The following is an 18843-nucleotide window of genomic DNA, read 5'->3' as shown; positions in this document are numbered from 1 at the left end:
CACCCAGGCTGGAATACAGAGGCATAATGTCGGTTCACTGCAACCTCCACCTCCCGGGTTTAAGCAATTCTGCCTCAGCCTCTTGAGTGAGTAGATGGGAGTACAGGCACCCACCATCACACCCAGCTAATTTTTTGTATTTTAGTAGAGACAGAGTTTCACTGTGTTGCCCAGGCTGGTCTCGAACTCCTGAGCTCAGGCAATCTGACGGCCCTAACCTCCCAAAGTGCTAGGATTACAGACGTGAGCCACAGCACCCAGCCTGCCTCTTCTGTTCTTTCTGTGCAGAAATTGTGACACCTGACCTCTGCTTTCATTCATAAAAAATCCACTGCATGAGAAATCTCCTCCAACCATAAACAATGAGAAAACTGGACAAAATACATGAGGGGGAAAACTTCTCAGGTACTGAACAACCCTTGGCCCAGAACTGTGATCCCTGAAAGAGGAAAAACAAATGAAGTAAACAACATGACTCCCTCCTTGGCAAGCACAGGGAAACAAGAATTCGTGAGACAGAATGCCAGATAACAGAGCTGCACATAGAGAGAGCTCCAGAGATGGGCAAAAGAGTCATCTCAACTCTTGGACAAATACTATTCCTCAAAGGTGTTTAGGCACCTCTGTGAGACCAGGGAAATAACCACCAGAAAACAGTAGTGAACAGTGACCAGAGTTCACAAAGGGCTTGGAACACTCTCCAACAAGAGTAGAAATACCTCAAAATATATGAGGCATTGGGTATAAATCTCAGAAGGCTGTTGCCTTAAGAATGGGATTAAAATAGACAGAGACAAAGATTTTTCAATCTCAGCACTATTGACATTTGAAAGATAAGTGTGTATGTGTGTGTGTGGGGGTGTGTGTGTGTATCAACTTTATTGATATAATTCACACACTATCCAATTCACCCACCAGGAGTGTGCAATTAAGTGGTTTTTAAAATTGGCCAACTATCATCACCATATAATTCTAGATATTATCACTCCAAAAAGAAACTCTATACTCATTAGCAATCACTCTCCATTCCCCCCCACAACCCAAGAGCCCTAGGCAACCACTAACTACTTTCTCTCTATCGATTTGCCTATTCTGGACATTTCATATAAATGGAATCAGACAATATGAGACTTTTTGTGACTGATGTCTTTCAATTACCATGATATTTTCAAGGTTGATCATGTTGCAACACTTACCTGAATTTCATTCCTTTTTACAGTTGAACAATCTTCTATTGTATGCATATAACATATTTTAGATATTCATTCTTCAGTTGACAGACATTAGGGTTGTTTCTACTTTTTGGCTATTATGACTAATGCTCTTATGAACATCTGTATAAGTTTTTATGTGAATGTCATATTTTCATTGTCCTAAGTAACATCTAGTGGAATTGCTGGATCACATAGTAAATGTTATGAGGTATTACCAGACTGTCTTCCAAAATGGCTGTACCATTTTATAGTCCCATTAGCAATGTATGAGGATTCTAACTTGTCTGCATCCCAACCAAGATCCTTTTTTTTTTTTTCATAGTTACAGCCATCCTAGTGGGCATGAAGTGGTGTCTAACCATGGCTTTGATGTAAATTTACCTGATGCTTAATGATGTTGAGCATCTTTTCATGTGCTTCTTGGTTGTTTGCATACATTCTTGGGAGAAAAATCTCTATGGATCATTTGTCCATTTTCTGAGTTATCTTTTTACCATTGATTTGTAAGAATTTTTTTTTATAAATATATTCTAGATACAAGTCCCTTACTGGATGTATGATTTGCAAAAATTCTTCTATTCAATGGGTTGTCTTTTCACTTCCTTATGATGTTCTTTGAAGAACAAAAGCTTTTATTTTGATGAAGCCCAATGTATCTATTTTTGCTTTTCTCACTTGTGCTTTTGATGTCATAGTTAAGAAATCATTGCCTCGTCCAACGTTACAAATATTTATGCCTATGTTTTCTTCTAAGAGTATAACAGTTTTAACTCATATCAGGTTTTTGGTCCATTTTCAGTTATTTTCCAAACTCAAATATGACATGAAGCAAGGGTCCAACTTCATTCTCTTGCACAGTTATCTTGGCACGATTTGTTTAAAAAAAAAAAAAATTCTTTCTCCACTGAATTGTCTTAACACCGCTGTCAGCAATCAAATGACCATAAGTTTCTTATTTCTAGACTCTCAACTGTATCACAATGATCATATGTCTGTGCTTATGCCAATTCCACTATCTTTTTTTTAACTCCACCCTCTACACTGTGAGTATACTTTGTAGTAAGTTTTGAAACAGCGATATGAATTTTATGAATTTTAGAATCAACTTGTCAATTTCTCCAAAGAAGCCAGCTGGGATTTGATACAAATTGTCCTGAACTTAGAGACTAATCTGAAGAATACTGCATCTGAACAGTATTAAGTCTCCTATCCATCAGCCTGGGATGTCATTCTATTCATTTTGGTCTTATTTCAGTAATATTTTGTAGTTTTCAGAATATGGAATTCATACTTCTTGTTAAATACATTTTTATTTTATTCTTTTTGAATAAATAATTTATAAATTGAATTGTTTTGTAATCTTCATCTTTGGATTCTTCATTGCCACTACAGTCATACATCACTTAATGATAGGGATAATGTTCTGAGAAATGCATCGTTAGGTGATTTCATTGTTGTGCAAACTTCATGGAGTGCACTTACACAAACCTAGACACATTAGCCTACTATACAACTAGGCTATATGGTATTTCCTATTTCTCCTAGGCTGCAAACCTTTACAGCATGTTATCCTATGAATACCGTAAGCAACTGTAACACAATGATAAGTATTTGTGTATCAAAACATCTAATCATGGAAAAGGTATCAGTAAAAATATAAAAATATGGTATTGTAATCTTATGAGACTACTGTCATAAAAGCAGTCTGTCATTGAAAGCAATGTTGCTATACAGCATGACTGTATAAAGAAATACAATTGATTTTTGCATATTTATTTTGTGTCCTGCAACTTTGTGAACTTGTGTATTACTGCTAATAGTTTTTTTGTGGATTCTTTAATGTTTTTCTGTATGTAAGTTCATGTCATATGTAACAACAGACAGGTTTAATGTGAGGTTTTCATAAACGTCCTTTATTAGGTCAAGAAAGTTCCACTTAAGTTACAGTTTTTTGAGTTTTTTTTTTTTTATCATGAAGCAGTATTGAATCTTATGAAAAAGCTTTTCCTGTTTATTGAGACTATCATGTAGTTTTTGGTAAGGTAGATTACATTAATTGGTTTACAGATTTTTAAAACAAATCTGTATTCCTGAAATAAATTCAATAGTCGTGGTATATAATCGTTTTTTATATATTCCTGATTCCATGTACTTGTATTTCATTAAGGATTTTCAGTCTATAATCAAAAGATATTGGTCTGTAGTTTCCTTTCTTGAAATATATTTGTTTGGTTTTGGACTATTGAAATTTGGGGCCAAATAACGTGTTTTTGTAGAGAAATATCCTGTGCATTTTAGGATGTTTAGCAGCATCCCTGGTGACTAGCCATCAGATGTCTTAGAATAGCTTATATATTAAGGTATTTCTTTCACTAGCAAAGGTAATCACCACATGCTATCATTCTGTTATCAGAAGAATTTTTCTCTTGAATAAAAAGGTTTTACAATTTACATTGGGTGAATTTTCTGATTCTTTTCCAAAAATATCTTTTTGAAGTTGTGACCTCTCCAATCTCAATAAAAAACATCCAAAATGGCAAAAGCATTTATTTCTAACAACAACAAAAAGATGACTCCTATGAATTTCATAAATTTAGGAATCAGGTTAATTCTAGCATAAAAAATATCTAATATCCCTCACATTCTATTTATTTTATCATGCTGTTTTTCTCTGAAACAAACTAAACTCTCAAAATAACTTTAGAACCTTAAGTCTGCCTTAACAAAACTTCACTTACATCATCCTTAAGAACAATTCCTGAAATGGTATATGTTCTCAAACTACCTAAAATGTAATGTTCTCAATATGTTCTCAAACTACCTCTACTGTAATGGCAGAAGGACCTTTAAATAAATGCATATCATTATTTTTATGAAATATGCAGCAATGTATGTGACAGCATTTACTAAACAAGGCAACTCAAGAGAAATTTATTTTCCCCTTGATAACACAGCTTTTGGTAAAACTTCAGCAGCATAAAGTATGTTTATAAAGTAAAGCAAGTGAATTTTTCATATTTAAGGAGAATATTCATTTTTCCAAAGTAATCACCTTAAGAGGGAACATTATTTTTGCAAAATATAAGAACTATAGAATTACTTTTTTAGAATTATCTTCAGAGTCAAATTAAATGCCACTCATAAACATCACATTTCATTTTTAAGCAAAAGTAGAGTACCAGTTTGATCACCATATTTATTAATTAATCTTGGTTTCCAATAACCATTTGGCAATTTCCATTGAAATACACCCTTACAGAATGAAGAATTCCTTCCTTCTTTCATTAATCCTATATTAATACAACATATAATAACAGCTAATAAAAGCCTACTAGGCGCTGGGCTTATGCTGGATGCTGGGAATATGTACAAAGTGGAGCACTTTATGTCTTTAGGCTTTGGCTCCATGGAAGCATCCAACAGGCAGATGAGACCATATACCAAGTCACTAGCAGAGGCAGTTTCCTGACCATCCTCCACCACCAATTATAAGATGCAAAAGTTCAGCTTCACTCAATTTATCAAAAGGTTGACCTTGAGGTAATTTGAAAATAAGCTATTTTAATTTCAGTATATATAGACATCTTGTTTGGTATTATTCTTACTTCAAATGAAATATGAGGAGGACAGGTCAGGCACGGTGGCTCACGCCTATAATCACAGCACTTTGGGAGGCCAACGCAGGCGGATCACTTGAGGCCAGGAGTTCAAGACCAGCCTGGCCAACATGGTGAAACCCTGTCTCTACTAAAAATACAAAAAATTAGCTGGCTGTGGTAGTGTGCATCTGTAATCCCAGTTACTCGGGAGGCTGAGGCAGGAAAATTGCTGGAACCCAGGAGGCAGAGGCTGCAGTGAACTGAGATCACACCACTACACTCCAGCCTGGGCAACAAAGCAAGACTCTTTCTAAATAAATAAACAAATAAAAATATAAATAAAGAAATTAATTAAAAAAAATATATATATATGAATGAGAGGAAGACACAACACATCAGGCCCTGATTTTTAAGTTAGTTTCCTTATTCCAACATTAAAACTTCTTTGCTTGGTGATGAAAGAACAGAAATACAAGTCTTAATGGGAGAGCTATTTATCACTAATGCTACCTCACTTACAGGGTCCCTATCATTAACAAGTCAAATTGGTAAGTAGCTTGTCACCTTTTCTTTATGAAGACCCAACACAACCAGCCACACTGATCTCTCTAGTAAGTTTATTTTTGGAGCTTAAAGTAGAGTCCATGAGGGTATAAAGTGGAATACAATGAGGGTATAATGCCAGGCTGACACTTTTTAAAATAAAACATTTTGGCCACACTAATACATGTATAGATTAATACAATACCCAGGTTCAGAAATGAAACACTGGTTAGAACTTCTCTATGCCACATTCATCCCCAACCTTTACTATTTTCCCTTCCTCCCTGCTGGAAGGAACTCTGCTTATGAATTTTTTGCTATTCCCCTGCATGTATTCATTTATTCCCTAAGTACATATATATTCTTAAGCAGGATATAGTATGATTTCATGTTTCTAACTTCATAGAATGGTGTCCTTCAGCAACTTTATTTTTGGCTTAATATACTGTTAATAAAATTTTAAATATTGGTCATATATTAATAGCTCTAGTTCATTCATTTTCATCACTATATAACATTACATTGCATGAATATAGCACAAGGATCCCTGACGGGCATTTAGATTGCTTTTAAATAGGATAAAATTGCTTCCAGAGAAATGATACATTGTTCTAGTACCACATGGGAGAACATACACCAAAGACATTACAAAAAGAACCCGAAGGAACCTGCCTTTCTTCGACTCTCTCCAGCAACCTCAAACCAGCAACTCTGTTTCCTAGTTAATTTATATTCTTTTTGCTGAGATAGCACCTATATGCCCTCCCACCTGTGCAGAATGGGACAGAGATGATGTATCCAAATCAATATAATGGAGGGTGATTCTTGACAGCCAAAGAGAAGGGGATGGTAAAGGCAGACTATAAAAAGACAAGTATCCTACAACTTTTTTCTATTCCACTGATCATTAAACTAGTATTTTCCTAGAATGTCAATTGTAAGCTTTTAAATTTCCAAAATGCACAGTTAATCACTCTTGTAAAAAGCTGTGTTAGCAGCTGGTCCTTTTATCTCTAACTTTATGGTCTATGAAATAAGAACTGAAACCAAGAATAAGAAAGGTGGTAAAATTTTATGAATGTTTTTTAATACTATTTCTGGATCTAGTTAGTATAAAGCACAGTTTTGTAGTCAAAACTATATCAAATAGCTATCATGGATACAATTTATTTGACAGAATTCTATCAATAAATTTTTAATATTCTTCAGCAACAATATCAAACAGCTCATCCTTGCACTCTAGTATTCTATCAAGAGCAGGTAAGCTTCTCTAAGTACAGTTCTACCAAATTCAATTTAAGAAATGTTCATAATATGACCTCCTCTTTTTGTTAATTTTGGAGGAATCACTTACTCAGGTTTGGAGAGCATCTTCTCCAAGTTGAATTCTTTGAGGTATTTTATGATGGCAGCCAAAGAGCAAATCACAGGCTTCTCTAAGTTAATGATGCCAGAAATAATTTTAGAACCTAGCAAACAATATATTAACTTGTTATAAAGAAATTTTTTAAATAATAAAATTTAAAAATGTAATAAACAGAATCATTAACTTGTTACCATTATTAAACACAAATTTTAAGTAAAACTTTATGGTTATCAAAATAGTAATTTAGACTGTATCTCCTAAAATACCCCTTTGGAAAAATGTAAATCACTACTTATATCCACGGCATGGAACAAAAGGGCATTCTTCTGATGGTTGAATGAACCTTTTTTGGAGAACAGGGTATTTTTTCAAAATGTAAAATGCTCATTCCCTTTGTCTAGAAATACTCCAAACTGCATGTTGAGATGTGTGTACAAGGAGGTGACTTGAAAAATCTTTTGGAATATTAAAAAAACTAGAGACCACCTAAATAAACATTAACAGGGTAGCAGTTAAATAAAGTTTAGTAAATCCTGGTTATTATGCATCAACCAAATGGAATGACTTCCAGTTATCTGCACTGATACGGAAGGCCATCCATAACATGTTGCTAAGTTGGGGAAAAAAGTTGTCTGATCATTCTCATGTCTCACCACAAACACTGCAACAGCTTTCCATCTGGTCTCACTGCTTCATCCTTGCACCCTACAGGGTATTCTAAACAGAGCAGCCAGAGGAATCTCTTTTTAAAATGTATATCAGATCATTAGACTATTTTGCTCAAAAGTCATCCAACATCCCCTAACTCATTGAGAGTAGAAGCCAAAGTCCTTACAGTGACCCTGTGACAATCTGCCTGCCATCTCCTCTTTATTTCTGATCTCACCTCCTAATGGTCTCCCTATCAGTTACTCTGTTCCAGCACACAGACTACTTGCTATTCCTCAGACATGCCAAGCACCCTCCCACCTTAAGATATTTTGTACTTACTGTTGTCTCTGCCTGAAATACTGTTCCTTCATATGTCTATGTGGCTTTTTCCCTTAACTCCTTCTATCTCTATTCAAATCGTCATTCAAGTGCCATTTTCTCAGTGAGGTCTTCCTTTACCATCCTATTTAAAAGTTCAACCCATTCCCCTGCCTTATTTTTTTCATAGCACTATCACCTTCTAACACGCTAGTTTATTTTATTGTCCATCTCTCATCATTTGAATGTAAACTCCAGAAAAGCAGGAATTTTTGTCTGTTGTATTTCTTATTGTACACCCAATGCCTGGCATATAGAAGGCATTCAAAAAAATTAGCTGAATAAATCCCAGTTATGTTAAACAAATATAGAGAACTACGTGTGTATGTGCATGTGTGTTTGTGTGGATTTTTACACAAGGATACATGCCAAACTGTTGATAACCCCTCCAACATATAAGTGGCCAGAGGACAACTTTGAGGGCAGGCCCTCTCCTTTTTTCTTTATATACAACTATGTTGTTTGATTTTCTTGCAATAAGCATTAATTACTTTGAGAAGTAAAAAAAAAAAATAAGTATTATAAGATGCCCTCTACAAATCAGTAATATAACATATTATTAATTTTAACTGTAGGTGTTTATAAAACCAGGTGTAAATGAAGGGATAACAACACCTTCCCATTCCACTGAGAATTTGATTTTCTTTTAACTTTCTAGCTTTGTTTCCCCGAGAACGTGATAAAGATGGTGTACCAACATGTTATAAGGTAGCGCCGTCTATGGGAAAAATGACCAAATATCAGTAAATTATATCTGGACTGAGAAGAATTATAAATACCTGACTCCAGAGTTTTGGCCTTCCCTTAGTGCACTAACTTTTGTAACCTGACACATCTTTTGTAGAGACTGCAGCAAGAAATACAGGCTCCTCAAGGGCCTGGAGCTTCTTAGCCAAGGTGGCTCTTACACTCACATGATGCGAGTCTCCTTCCTTCACACACTCTCCTGGGCACTGCCACAAAGACTGCCATGAGGACTATCCCACTAAGAGGAACACATGCTCTGCTTGCAAGGTGTGTTTTCTGGCCCAGATCCTTTAACTAAATCTGATACCACGAATGCATCATGGTAGTGTTGGGACTTAGTCAGGTCTTTAGTTGAAAATAAGAAGACCTCTTGATAATATGGAATACTGGTGTTAGAAGTGGGATACACTTGGCTAGGTGTGGTGGCCCATGCCTGTAATCCCAGCAGTTTGGAAGGCTGAGGTAGAAGGATCATCTGAGCCCAGGAATTCAAGACCAGCCTAGGCAACATGGCTAAACTCCATCTCTACAAAAAAATACAAAAATTAGCTCAGTGTGGTGGTGCATGCCTGTAGTCCTGCTACTCTGGAGTCTGAGGTGGAAGGATTGCTTGAGTCTGAGAGACAGAGGTTGCAGTGGGCTGAGATCGCACCACTGCACTCCAGCCTGAGTGACAAAGTGAGACCTTATCTAAAAAAATGAAAAGAAATGGGATACACTCTCAGACACTTGATTCGATTTGACCAAGGCATCATGAAATTAAAACAGACATGCTAACAAGACACTGATGCCTAGAAACAAGGAAATGCTAACCAGACCCTGATGCTTAAATGGAGCAGTGACAGAGAGCTGATCATGAATGCTCTCTAGCATGTGAGAGGGATAAATTTCCTCCACATGGGTTCTAATGAAGATGAGAGTGAAGTCAAGCTTATGCCAAGAGGGAAAACGTCTATTCACCTCACCATCCACCAAATGGACCCTAACAGAAGCTGAACTGGCAGGAATGTAAGGTACAAATGAAAGCAAGCATTAATGAATGCCTGACTGTGGACATGTGAATTAGGCAAATAATGATTACCTAACATATTTTGACCCTGTCACTAACATTCTGGTGTTTTAATTTTGGCAACCAACCTTTCCAAATGCCAGGCTTCATCAGAATATTTATCATCCAAACAGTCTATAAAATACAAAGATACTAATGAGTCACCTTTAAAGATAAGCAAAAAGGAAAGATGGTGAAAAACTCCTTCCACTCTAACGAATATAACAAAACCATCAAGTTACTAGCTGGTCATAATTTTAAAAAGAAGCCGCAATGGTTCTTTTTGTTTTTTAAGAGACAAGGTCTCGTGTTGTTGCCCAGGCTGGACTGCAATGGCGTGATAATAACTCATGCAGCCTCGGAAAAAAAAAAGAAAAGAGGCAGCAATGGTTCTTTTTGTTTTTTAAGAGACAGGTTCTCACTTTGTTGCCCAAGCTGGACTGCAATGGTGTGATAATAGCTCACTGCAGCCTCGAACTCCTGAGCTCAGGCAATCCTCCCCTGCCTCAGCCTACCCAGTAGCTGGGACTGTAGTGCAATGGTGTTTCTGTGAGCACAACAACAGTGAGCTCTTCTTCTTCCACATATTTATGGTAACTACCTAGTCATCATTAAATTGAGAATCATACTCATACCTTTATCCAAATTTCAAATCAGTTCAACTTGAGGATATACAGGAAAAATATTTACCTTTGAAGTCAACTGTATCTTTTGCATAAAACTCTGTAACTGCCTGGAAAGCATGGCTGTATTCAAAATAAGTGTTATCCATCCTTTCAACTCGAATTCTGTCATCTCGCACACTGAAAGAAAAAAGGAAAATTTCAGAGATCATTTATCATCATGAAATACTGATATTTAGGTCTTGGACAGAAAAAGAAAACAAAAAAGATAAAGATTTATTCCTCATTCTTTCCCAAGTTGAAGAGAGAGAAAGAGTGAGCTAAAGTTTCTCTGCCAAAAAGCTCCATTTCATAAAATATTAAAATGATTACTTTTTATTAACTGCTATTTTATATCATCTAGCACACTGTGAGTACTTTACATCTATCATTATTTAAAAAGAAAAACTCGTTGAAATTAGGGTCCATTATGTTACTAAATATGAAGGGAGAAAAAGTGAAAAGCATCATTTTGATTTGATTATTTGTTTAAATATTCCAGCAACAGAATACAGCACTGAATAATTCTTTCTTTGAGAGACTTTCTGCTAAATCTGTTTCTATCACAACTTCCAATCAAATATAACAAATTAGGTCAACTCTCACTCTTTAAAGTGATCCTACAGTCCTTCTAAAAATATGTATAAAAATTTGCCTAAGTACATAAACAAAATTCTATCATGCATGCTGGTAGTGCATTTTCTTTTTCTTTTTCTATTTTTCTTGACTCCCTATTCCTTCCTCCTTCTCTTCTTACCTTATCACCTCACTCCCACGACTGCTATCTCTCATGTTAACAGCCTAGAATGAATCTTTCCATATTTTTTCATGTTCATATTTTGGCCATACACAAGTATATATAATATATGCTCATTATATATTATCACGTGACATTATAAAAATGAGATGATTTTATAAACATTTTTCTGTATCTTGTCCTCTTTACTTAATAACTCTTGAAAGTCCTCTCACAAAAGTGACCTAGTTATAACTCATTCTTAATGGCTGAAAAATATTTCATAGTATATAGATGACACAATTTCTCCAACTATTTCTTTGTTGTTTGATACTCACTTGGTGTTAATGTTTTGTCATACGTTGCTTTAAAACATTTTAATTTAAAAATATAAAACTTTAGTTACAGTTGTAGCTGCACATAGCCCTCCCTAATCACATTCCTCTATGATTTCTGGAAGGAAACGTTGGCTGGGCATGGTGGGTCAACACCTGTAATCCCAGTACTTTAAGAGGCTGAGGCAGGAGGACTGCTTGAGCTCAGAAGCTTAAGAACAGCCTGGACAACATGGCTTTCTCTACAAAAAATACAAAAATTAGCCAGGCATGGTAGCAAATGCCTGTAGTCCCAGCTACTTGGAAGGCTGAGGTGGGAGGATCACTTAAGCCTGTGGGGGTCAAGGCTGCAGTGAGCTGTGATCACACCACTGCACTTTAGCCTGGGCAAGAGTGAAATCCTGTCTCAAATTAAAAAAAAAAAAAATTAATAAAAGAAAAGAAGTTAACACTATCTTGAATGTGATATATATTACCATGTATGTTTTCATTTTTTATAAAAATCTGTATCATTTCATGCTTTTCATTTTATATGAGTGGTACTTTATTATAACCATACAAATTGACTCTATACTCAATGTTATACTATTTCTAAGATTTATATGTGAAGATATATGTGTTTTTTAAATTTTAACCACAGTTAAGTATTCTATTATTTCTTATATGTTCTAATAAATTTAAGATCTGCTTTCTGAATTTATTCACCAGAATTTATCTTTGTAGACAGTGTGAAGTTATAAATACAATTTCATTTTCCATATAATTAATGATCAAAGCAGCATTTAGAGAGCATTTTTTGCCCCTGCTGATTTATGTTACTTCCACTGCATATTGTATTTCTATATATGTTTTTGGCTTCTCCATACTGTTCCACTGATCTTTTTGTCTATCTTTATATCAGGACCACCGTCTCTTAATTTCCAGGGCTTGGCATCTACATCTAAGGTGGCAAGGCCCCTACTCTGCTCTTCAAGATTGTCTTGGCTACTTCTGGCCCTTTGATTTTCTTTGTAAATTTTAGGTTCACTTATCTTCTGTCTTCACAAGAAACTTACTAGGATTTTTTAAGACACAGTTTCACTCTGTTACCCAGGCTGGAGTGCAGTGGTAGTGGTTCGATCAGGGCTCACTGCAGTATCATCAACCGCTCAGGCTGAAGCAATCCTCCCCTATCAGCTACAAGAAGCTAGGACTACAGGTATGCACTACCACACCCAGCTGATTTTTGTGTGTTTTTAGTAGATACAGGGTTTCGCCATGTTGCCCAGGCTAGTTTCAAACTCCTGGACTCAAGTGATCTGCCCACTGCAGCCTCCCAAAGTGCTGGAATTATAGGCATGAGCCATTATACCTGGCCCTTATTAGTATTTTGATTTGATATGTAATGAATTAAGTTGGAGAGAAATAACATCTGAAATAGAGATATCACATTATCAAAGCTGATATATTCCTCTATTCATGTCTTTTATATCCAACAGCAATGTTTTATAATTTTCTTCATGAAGGTTTTATATCACTTTGGTTGTGCTCACTCTTAGATATGTACACATACCTCTCTCTTGTCTTCATCTAAAACAGAAACAGATGTTAGGTGGGGCCCAGCATCAGGGGACTTGACTGCACGTTAAAGCTAAAGAACCACTGACCTATACAAATAAAAGATTGGTGCTATAATGCAAACTAGTACATGATAGAAAAGAGTATTTACAAAGAGTATTCCCAAAGCAAAGAGTATTTACTTTTAAAGCTTATCTTATGTATACTGATGTAGGTATATCTAATGATCTAAGAACATAAAAAGTTGTCTGTAAAGTAAAGCTATACTATAATTTAGAAAGTTTCCCAGTAGTTTTTTCTTTGGCTCCCTAAGCAGAACACTTTCTTGGTCTCTACATAAAACTGAAGAAACCATCCCCAGCACCAAAATAAAGCAAGCTTTTTTCTATTCTTATGATTTTCCTTCCTAATAAGGGGATTATATGAGTTGATTTAAAAGTTCAATTATAATGCCTTGTAATAAATAAACAATAGTGAAACTTTATTATCTCTTTTGCTTAACAACTAGGTTAAAATTCAGAAAGAAAGATTTGTGACAGAAAATCTATAGTTTATATATTTGTTTTACTTCACACACACAAAAAAGAACAAATTCTCATGGTATATGTCACACATCAATCATGTTCCCATTCTTATTTACAATCTAAGACAATGTGGTAGACATATGTAAAAGATGCAGAAAATACAGAAACACAAATGGCTACAGCCCATCACACAAGAAGCACATTCCCTCCCTCAATATTATGAAAAGTAGAAATAAATGTATCATTTTATCAATGTAACATATATTTGTGATTTTTTGCTATTTCCTTGATATAATATTTTATTGAAATAATTGTTGCTTTTTGTTAGATTCAAGCATAGCTTTTCAGTCTCCCTAAATCCCTCCATAAATACAGAGAATTTAATAACCAGACTAAAACCCACAGATAAAATGTACTACACTATAACTGCATTTCAAGATATTCTTTAGAACCCCAAAATGCAAGCAGGTGGGATGAACAGATAAGACACACATGCTATCAGCATCCATGTGAGAAGAAGCAGACAGAAGCAACAGAATGTAACAATCAGAAAACAGGAACAATACAAAATAGCAATCAGGTACTCCCCGGAAAGTATGGTAAGATATATTGAGGAGCTGAAATTGGGAGTGCAGGTTGTATACTATATATTAGTGACTACAAAGAGTCCACAGCGGCCAGGCGCGGTGGCTCACGCCTATAATCCCAGCACTTTGGGAGGCCGAAGCGGGTGGATCACGAGGTCAAGAGATCAAGACCATCCTGGTCAACATGGTGAAACCCCGTCTCTACTAAAAATACAAAAATTAGCTGGGCATGGTGGCACACGCCTGTAGTCCCAGCTACTCGGGAGGCTGAGGCAGGAGAATTGCTTGAACCCAGGAAGCGGAGGTTGCGGTGAGCCGAGATCATGCCATAGCACTCCAGCCTGGGTAACAAGAGCGAAACTCCGTCTCAAAAAAAAAAAAAAAAAAAAAAAGGAGTCCACAGTAAGGCCTGAAGGGGCTTGAGAACTCTCAGCCCTATGAACTCACAAAACCAATGATGCAAAGCATTTTTTTAGGACAAATCTTACACTGAGGAAAAACTCCTATGATCAGAATCTAAAATGAGGAGAAAAGGGGTATCAGGGTAATTGTTAAAAAGACAAAAGTACTACAGAACAGAGCCAGGAGAAAATGAGCTGTCACACTTTTCAAGCATCTGACAATATGAAGTAAAATGAATGAATCTAAAAAACATCATATTTTGTGAAAGAAATCAAGCCAAAAAATCTTACTAAATCTTAATATATACTGTAAGATACCCTGTATATGAAATTCTGTGAAAGGTAAAATATACTGGTGGAAAACTAATAATTGCCTATGGTCAGATGTGAAGGGAAGGGACCAAATGCAAAAGCACATGAGAAAGTTTTAGGGTAAAAGTAGTGTTTCACATCTTGACTGTGATGGTGGTTACAAAACTGTGTAAAACTACCACAATTCAAACTGTACACTTAAAAATGAATGAACTGTTTATAAATAATACTTTGAGTTCTTAAAAAAAACACTACCAGAAAAGCTATTTTGAACTCATGCCTCTACTAAAAGTTTGGGGAAATGAGTTAATATAAAAACGAGTAATAGAAAAGGACCAAGGTTGAATCCTGTCCAAAGTTACGATAAGAAAAAAGAGAATAAGCACAATAACATCTCTACAGGCAATAGAATCATGTTAGAGATCTCCATAAAACATGAAAACCCTAACTTAAAAACTCAAGACAAGTTAAAAAAAATTATTAAGAAAGCAAACTGGATTTAGAAAAACTCAGAAATGAACAGACAGAACTCAGGAATTAGAGACAGAAGAAAAACTTCTCAGAATGAAGGATAGACTAGAAGGCACATAACTGAATAAATACTACAGATAATAAAGATAAGAAGCAGGAAATGAAAGTGGGAAATTTTTTCAAAGTCAAAAAGAAATGAAAAAGGAGATTTGAAAGACTAGAAGAAAGTAACAAATACAAAACGTTGGCAAAGAAGATCTAAAACACGTATAAAAGGTGTCCCCAAGTTACAGTTGGCAAAGAGGGCAAAGCAAAGAAATACAAAAATTACTTTATGCTATATATTTAAAAAACACATCACATACCTGAGGAAATCAATCCATAATGACCTCCCCAGTAAATAATCCAGTAAAATTATTTCCAGCCAAAATGACAAGTTATTTGTAAAAGAAAGAAAATCAGAGTTGCCAAACTTTAACAGCAATGTTTTATGCCAGAGACAATGGGGTAACATATTTAAGATACTCAAAGAAACAAACTGTAAGCCAAGAATTTTATGCTTAGCCAATCTGCCTTCCATATATAAAGCCACAGACAGCTGTAATCAAAGTATGATCACCAGACCAGAAGCAACATCACCACCTGGGAACTTGTCAAAAACAGATTCTCAGGCCCCAACCCATATGTACTGAACCAGAGAACCTACTGGGGAGGCCCCATACTTGGGGCTTTAACAAGCCTGCCAGGTAATTCTGATACACACTAAGGTGTAAGAACAACTATACTACAGAATAAATTTCAGACAACCAAAATGACTAGAAAGACATGGATATAAGAATTGGTGGTGAGCATTTAATACATATTTGCTTGAAGAGCTAAGACTCAACAGAGGCTATAAGAAAGAAGGCATACTGGCCACACATGCTGTCTCACACCTGTAATCCCAGCACTTTGGGAGGCCAAGACAGGCAGATCACCTGAGGTCAGGAGTTCGAGACCAGCCTGACCAATACGGTGAAACCCTATCTCTACTAAAAATACAAAAATTAGCCAGGCATGGTGGCAAGTGCCTATAGTCCCAGTTACACAGGAGGCTGAGGCAGGAGAATCGCTTGAACCTGGGAGATGGAGGTTGCAGTGAGCCGAGAATACACCACTACACTCCAGCCTGGCAACAGAGCAAGACTCCGTCTCAAAAGAAAAAAAGAAGGTGTAGTACCTAACAGCTATATGCTCTGATGATATATTACAACTATGAAACAAATGGGGAAGAAATGGAAGACCAAATGCAACAAAATTTTATAATATGTAATTCTAATAATATAGATTACTGTTTTCAATAATGTGGGATAAAGCAAATTAAATACCTGGTATTTGAATAATAAAATCAGAGTACTTACATAAGAACCAGGATTGTTGACATGGTGGGGAAAAGAAGATATAGACATAAGACTGAAAAGTTAAATAAAAACTCTTTAGCCTTGAATTTGAATCAGAAGTATTTTTAATGAGTTCTTAATATAGTTTGACCTATCCAATAAATAGCCTCCCTAGTTGCACAGGCTGTGGTTTTAGAAATACCATTTCTAACTAAAAGAAACTAGGGATTACCGGAGAAATGACTAATTTCAGGTCTGGGACTGAAAATGTTTAAGATCAACCTAGACTATTTTGTTACACCAAAAAGCAGAAAAGCTACTAAAGATTACTAGGATCATGGCAAAATGACACAGAAGTCAACTGGAGAGACTTTCACTGCCCAATCATGGGCCATTTTGAGCACTGGGAAGAACAGCAACTGCAATGAACCAAAACACATCAGATATGTTTAAACCCTTGAGTTCATAATGACACTTTAAAAAGCAAGACTTGTCAATCACTACTGAGTATCAATAGCTACTCAACTCACAAAAAGAGAGATAATTACATGCCTCCTAATGAAAAAATAGAATCTATGAAGTTCTCTTCCTCTTCCATGAAAAAAAAATACTGAATTTTATTAAGCCTCTCAATTTGACTACCAATTTACAGAAAATATAGAGGAACATTTTAAACTCTATGGAGATGTAATCAGCAAAATCCAGACTTTGGAAAACTCCACGAGAAAAACAACTGAATTTCTTAAAAAAAAAAAAAAAAAAAAAGGACTGAGTATAAAAAGAGATGGAGAGGGAATCTGTAGCTAAAGAGGCTTTAAAAGGTATTTTTATAAAAAGCCAGGCATAGTGGTATGCATCTGTAGTCCTAGGTACTCAGGGAGCTGTGGAGGGGGATCACTTGAGCCCAGGAGTTCCCAGCTCGCCTGCACAACATAGCAAGACCCTTGTTTCTAAAAATACAAATTTAAAAACTTTAGAAGACATTTTAACACACTATAGAAATGATCCCTGAAAGTATAGTCTTTGAAGACATTTTAAAAATAAACTGGCAAAATTAAGCTATAAGAATATACACCTGGGTGACAAAACTACAAAGGAAATTAAGAAGGTGATAACAATGACAAAGTAAGGATCATGGTTCCTCAGAAGGCTGTGACTGCAAGGAAGCAGAGAGAACTTCTAGAGTGACTGCCAAAACTCTGTATCCTGGACTAGATGGTGGTTTCGCCTCCCTTCTTCTATATTTGTATTATATTGTTTCTTATATTTGTACCATATTTTAATTTTCTCAAATAAAACACAAATGATTCCAATTTTACTGGCTTCTCCTAAAATTAAATAACTTCTCAAACTATTATTTACTTTTTACTTTAATCCATGAGTCTGTTTTATCCCATAGGCAACTACCAATGTTCCATCAACACTCTGAATTTAGAAGTATTTTGATATAGGAAACTCAAACAACTCAATACCAAAAAAAAAAAAAAAAAGAGAGAGAGAAATTTTAAAATGGGTAAAGGACCTGAATGAATGGCCAATAGATATATGGAAAAAATGCTCTCATTAATCAGGAAAATGCAAATCAAAACCACAATGAGATATTCACCTCACTCCCATGAGAATGGCTATTATCACAAAGACAAAAAGTGTTGGTCAGGACATGAAGAGGCAGGAACTCTTGCACACTGTTGGTGGGAACGTAAACTGGGACAGCCCTTACAGAAAATAGTATGGAGATTCTTTAGCAACTTAAATTAGGCCTACTAGCTGGGCAGGATGGCTCACACCTATAGTCCCAAATTCTTGGAAAGCTAAAGCAGGAGGGTCACTTGAGGCCAGGAGTTTGAGACCGGCTTAGGCAACATAGCCTGTCTCTAAAAAAAAATGACATAAATTATCTGGGCACGGTAGAGTGCACCTGTAGTCCCAGCTATCTGGGAGGCTGAGGTGGGAAGGATCTCTTGAACCAAGGAATTCCAGGCTGCAGTGAGCCATGATCACGCCATCGCATTCCAGCCTGGGTGACAGAGCAAAACACCCTCACTTAAAAGAAATTTTAATAATAAAAATAGAATTATTACATGATCCAGCAATCTCTCTACTGGGTATACAACCAAAGGAAACAAAATCAGTATGTTAAAAAGATATCTGCATTCTTACATTTATTGCAGCACTAGTCTCAACAACCAAGTTATGGACTCAGCCTAAGTGTCTGTCAATGGATGAATGGCTAATGAAAATGTGGCATATACACACAATGGAATACTAACTATTCAGCCCTAAAAAAGAATGAAATCCTGTCCTTTGCTGGACTGGATGGAACTGAGGTCATA

The 18843-nt window shown here is 35.9% G+C and overlaps 1 protein-coding gene across 1 annotated transcript in view; it reads right to left on the bottom strand.

Annotated features, from left to right (window-relative positions):
* Positions 1–18843, bottom strand: part of MSH3 (mutS homolog 3) — a 228702-nt gene that overhangs the window by 147486 nt on the left and 62373 nt on the right. The window contains exons 9-10 of the mRNA XM_064376090.1: positions 10237–10349; positions 6711–6825 (exon numbers count right to left, since the gene is read on the bottom strand). Of these exons, the coding sequence (XP_064232160.1) occupies positions 6711–6825; positions 10237–10349 (228 nt within the window). The remainder of the gene's footprint in view (positions 1–6710; positions 6826–10236; positions 10350–18843) is intronic.

The sequence above is a fragment of the Aotus nancymaae genome, unplaced genomic scaffold, assembly GCF_030222135.1.
Source record: "Aotus nancymaae isolate 86718 unplaced genomic scaffold, 86718_ANA_hifiasm-v0.15.2.pri h1tg000014l, whole genome shotgun sequence".
Classification (NCBI taxonomy): domain Eukaryota; kingdom Metazoa; phylum Chordata; class Mammalia; order Primates; family Aotidae; genus Aotus; species Aotus nancymaae.
Note: the sequence above shows the minus strand (reverse complement) of the source record. Positions and strands in the feature narration are given on the sequence as shown.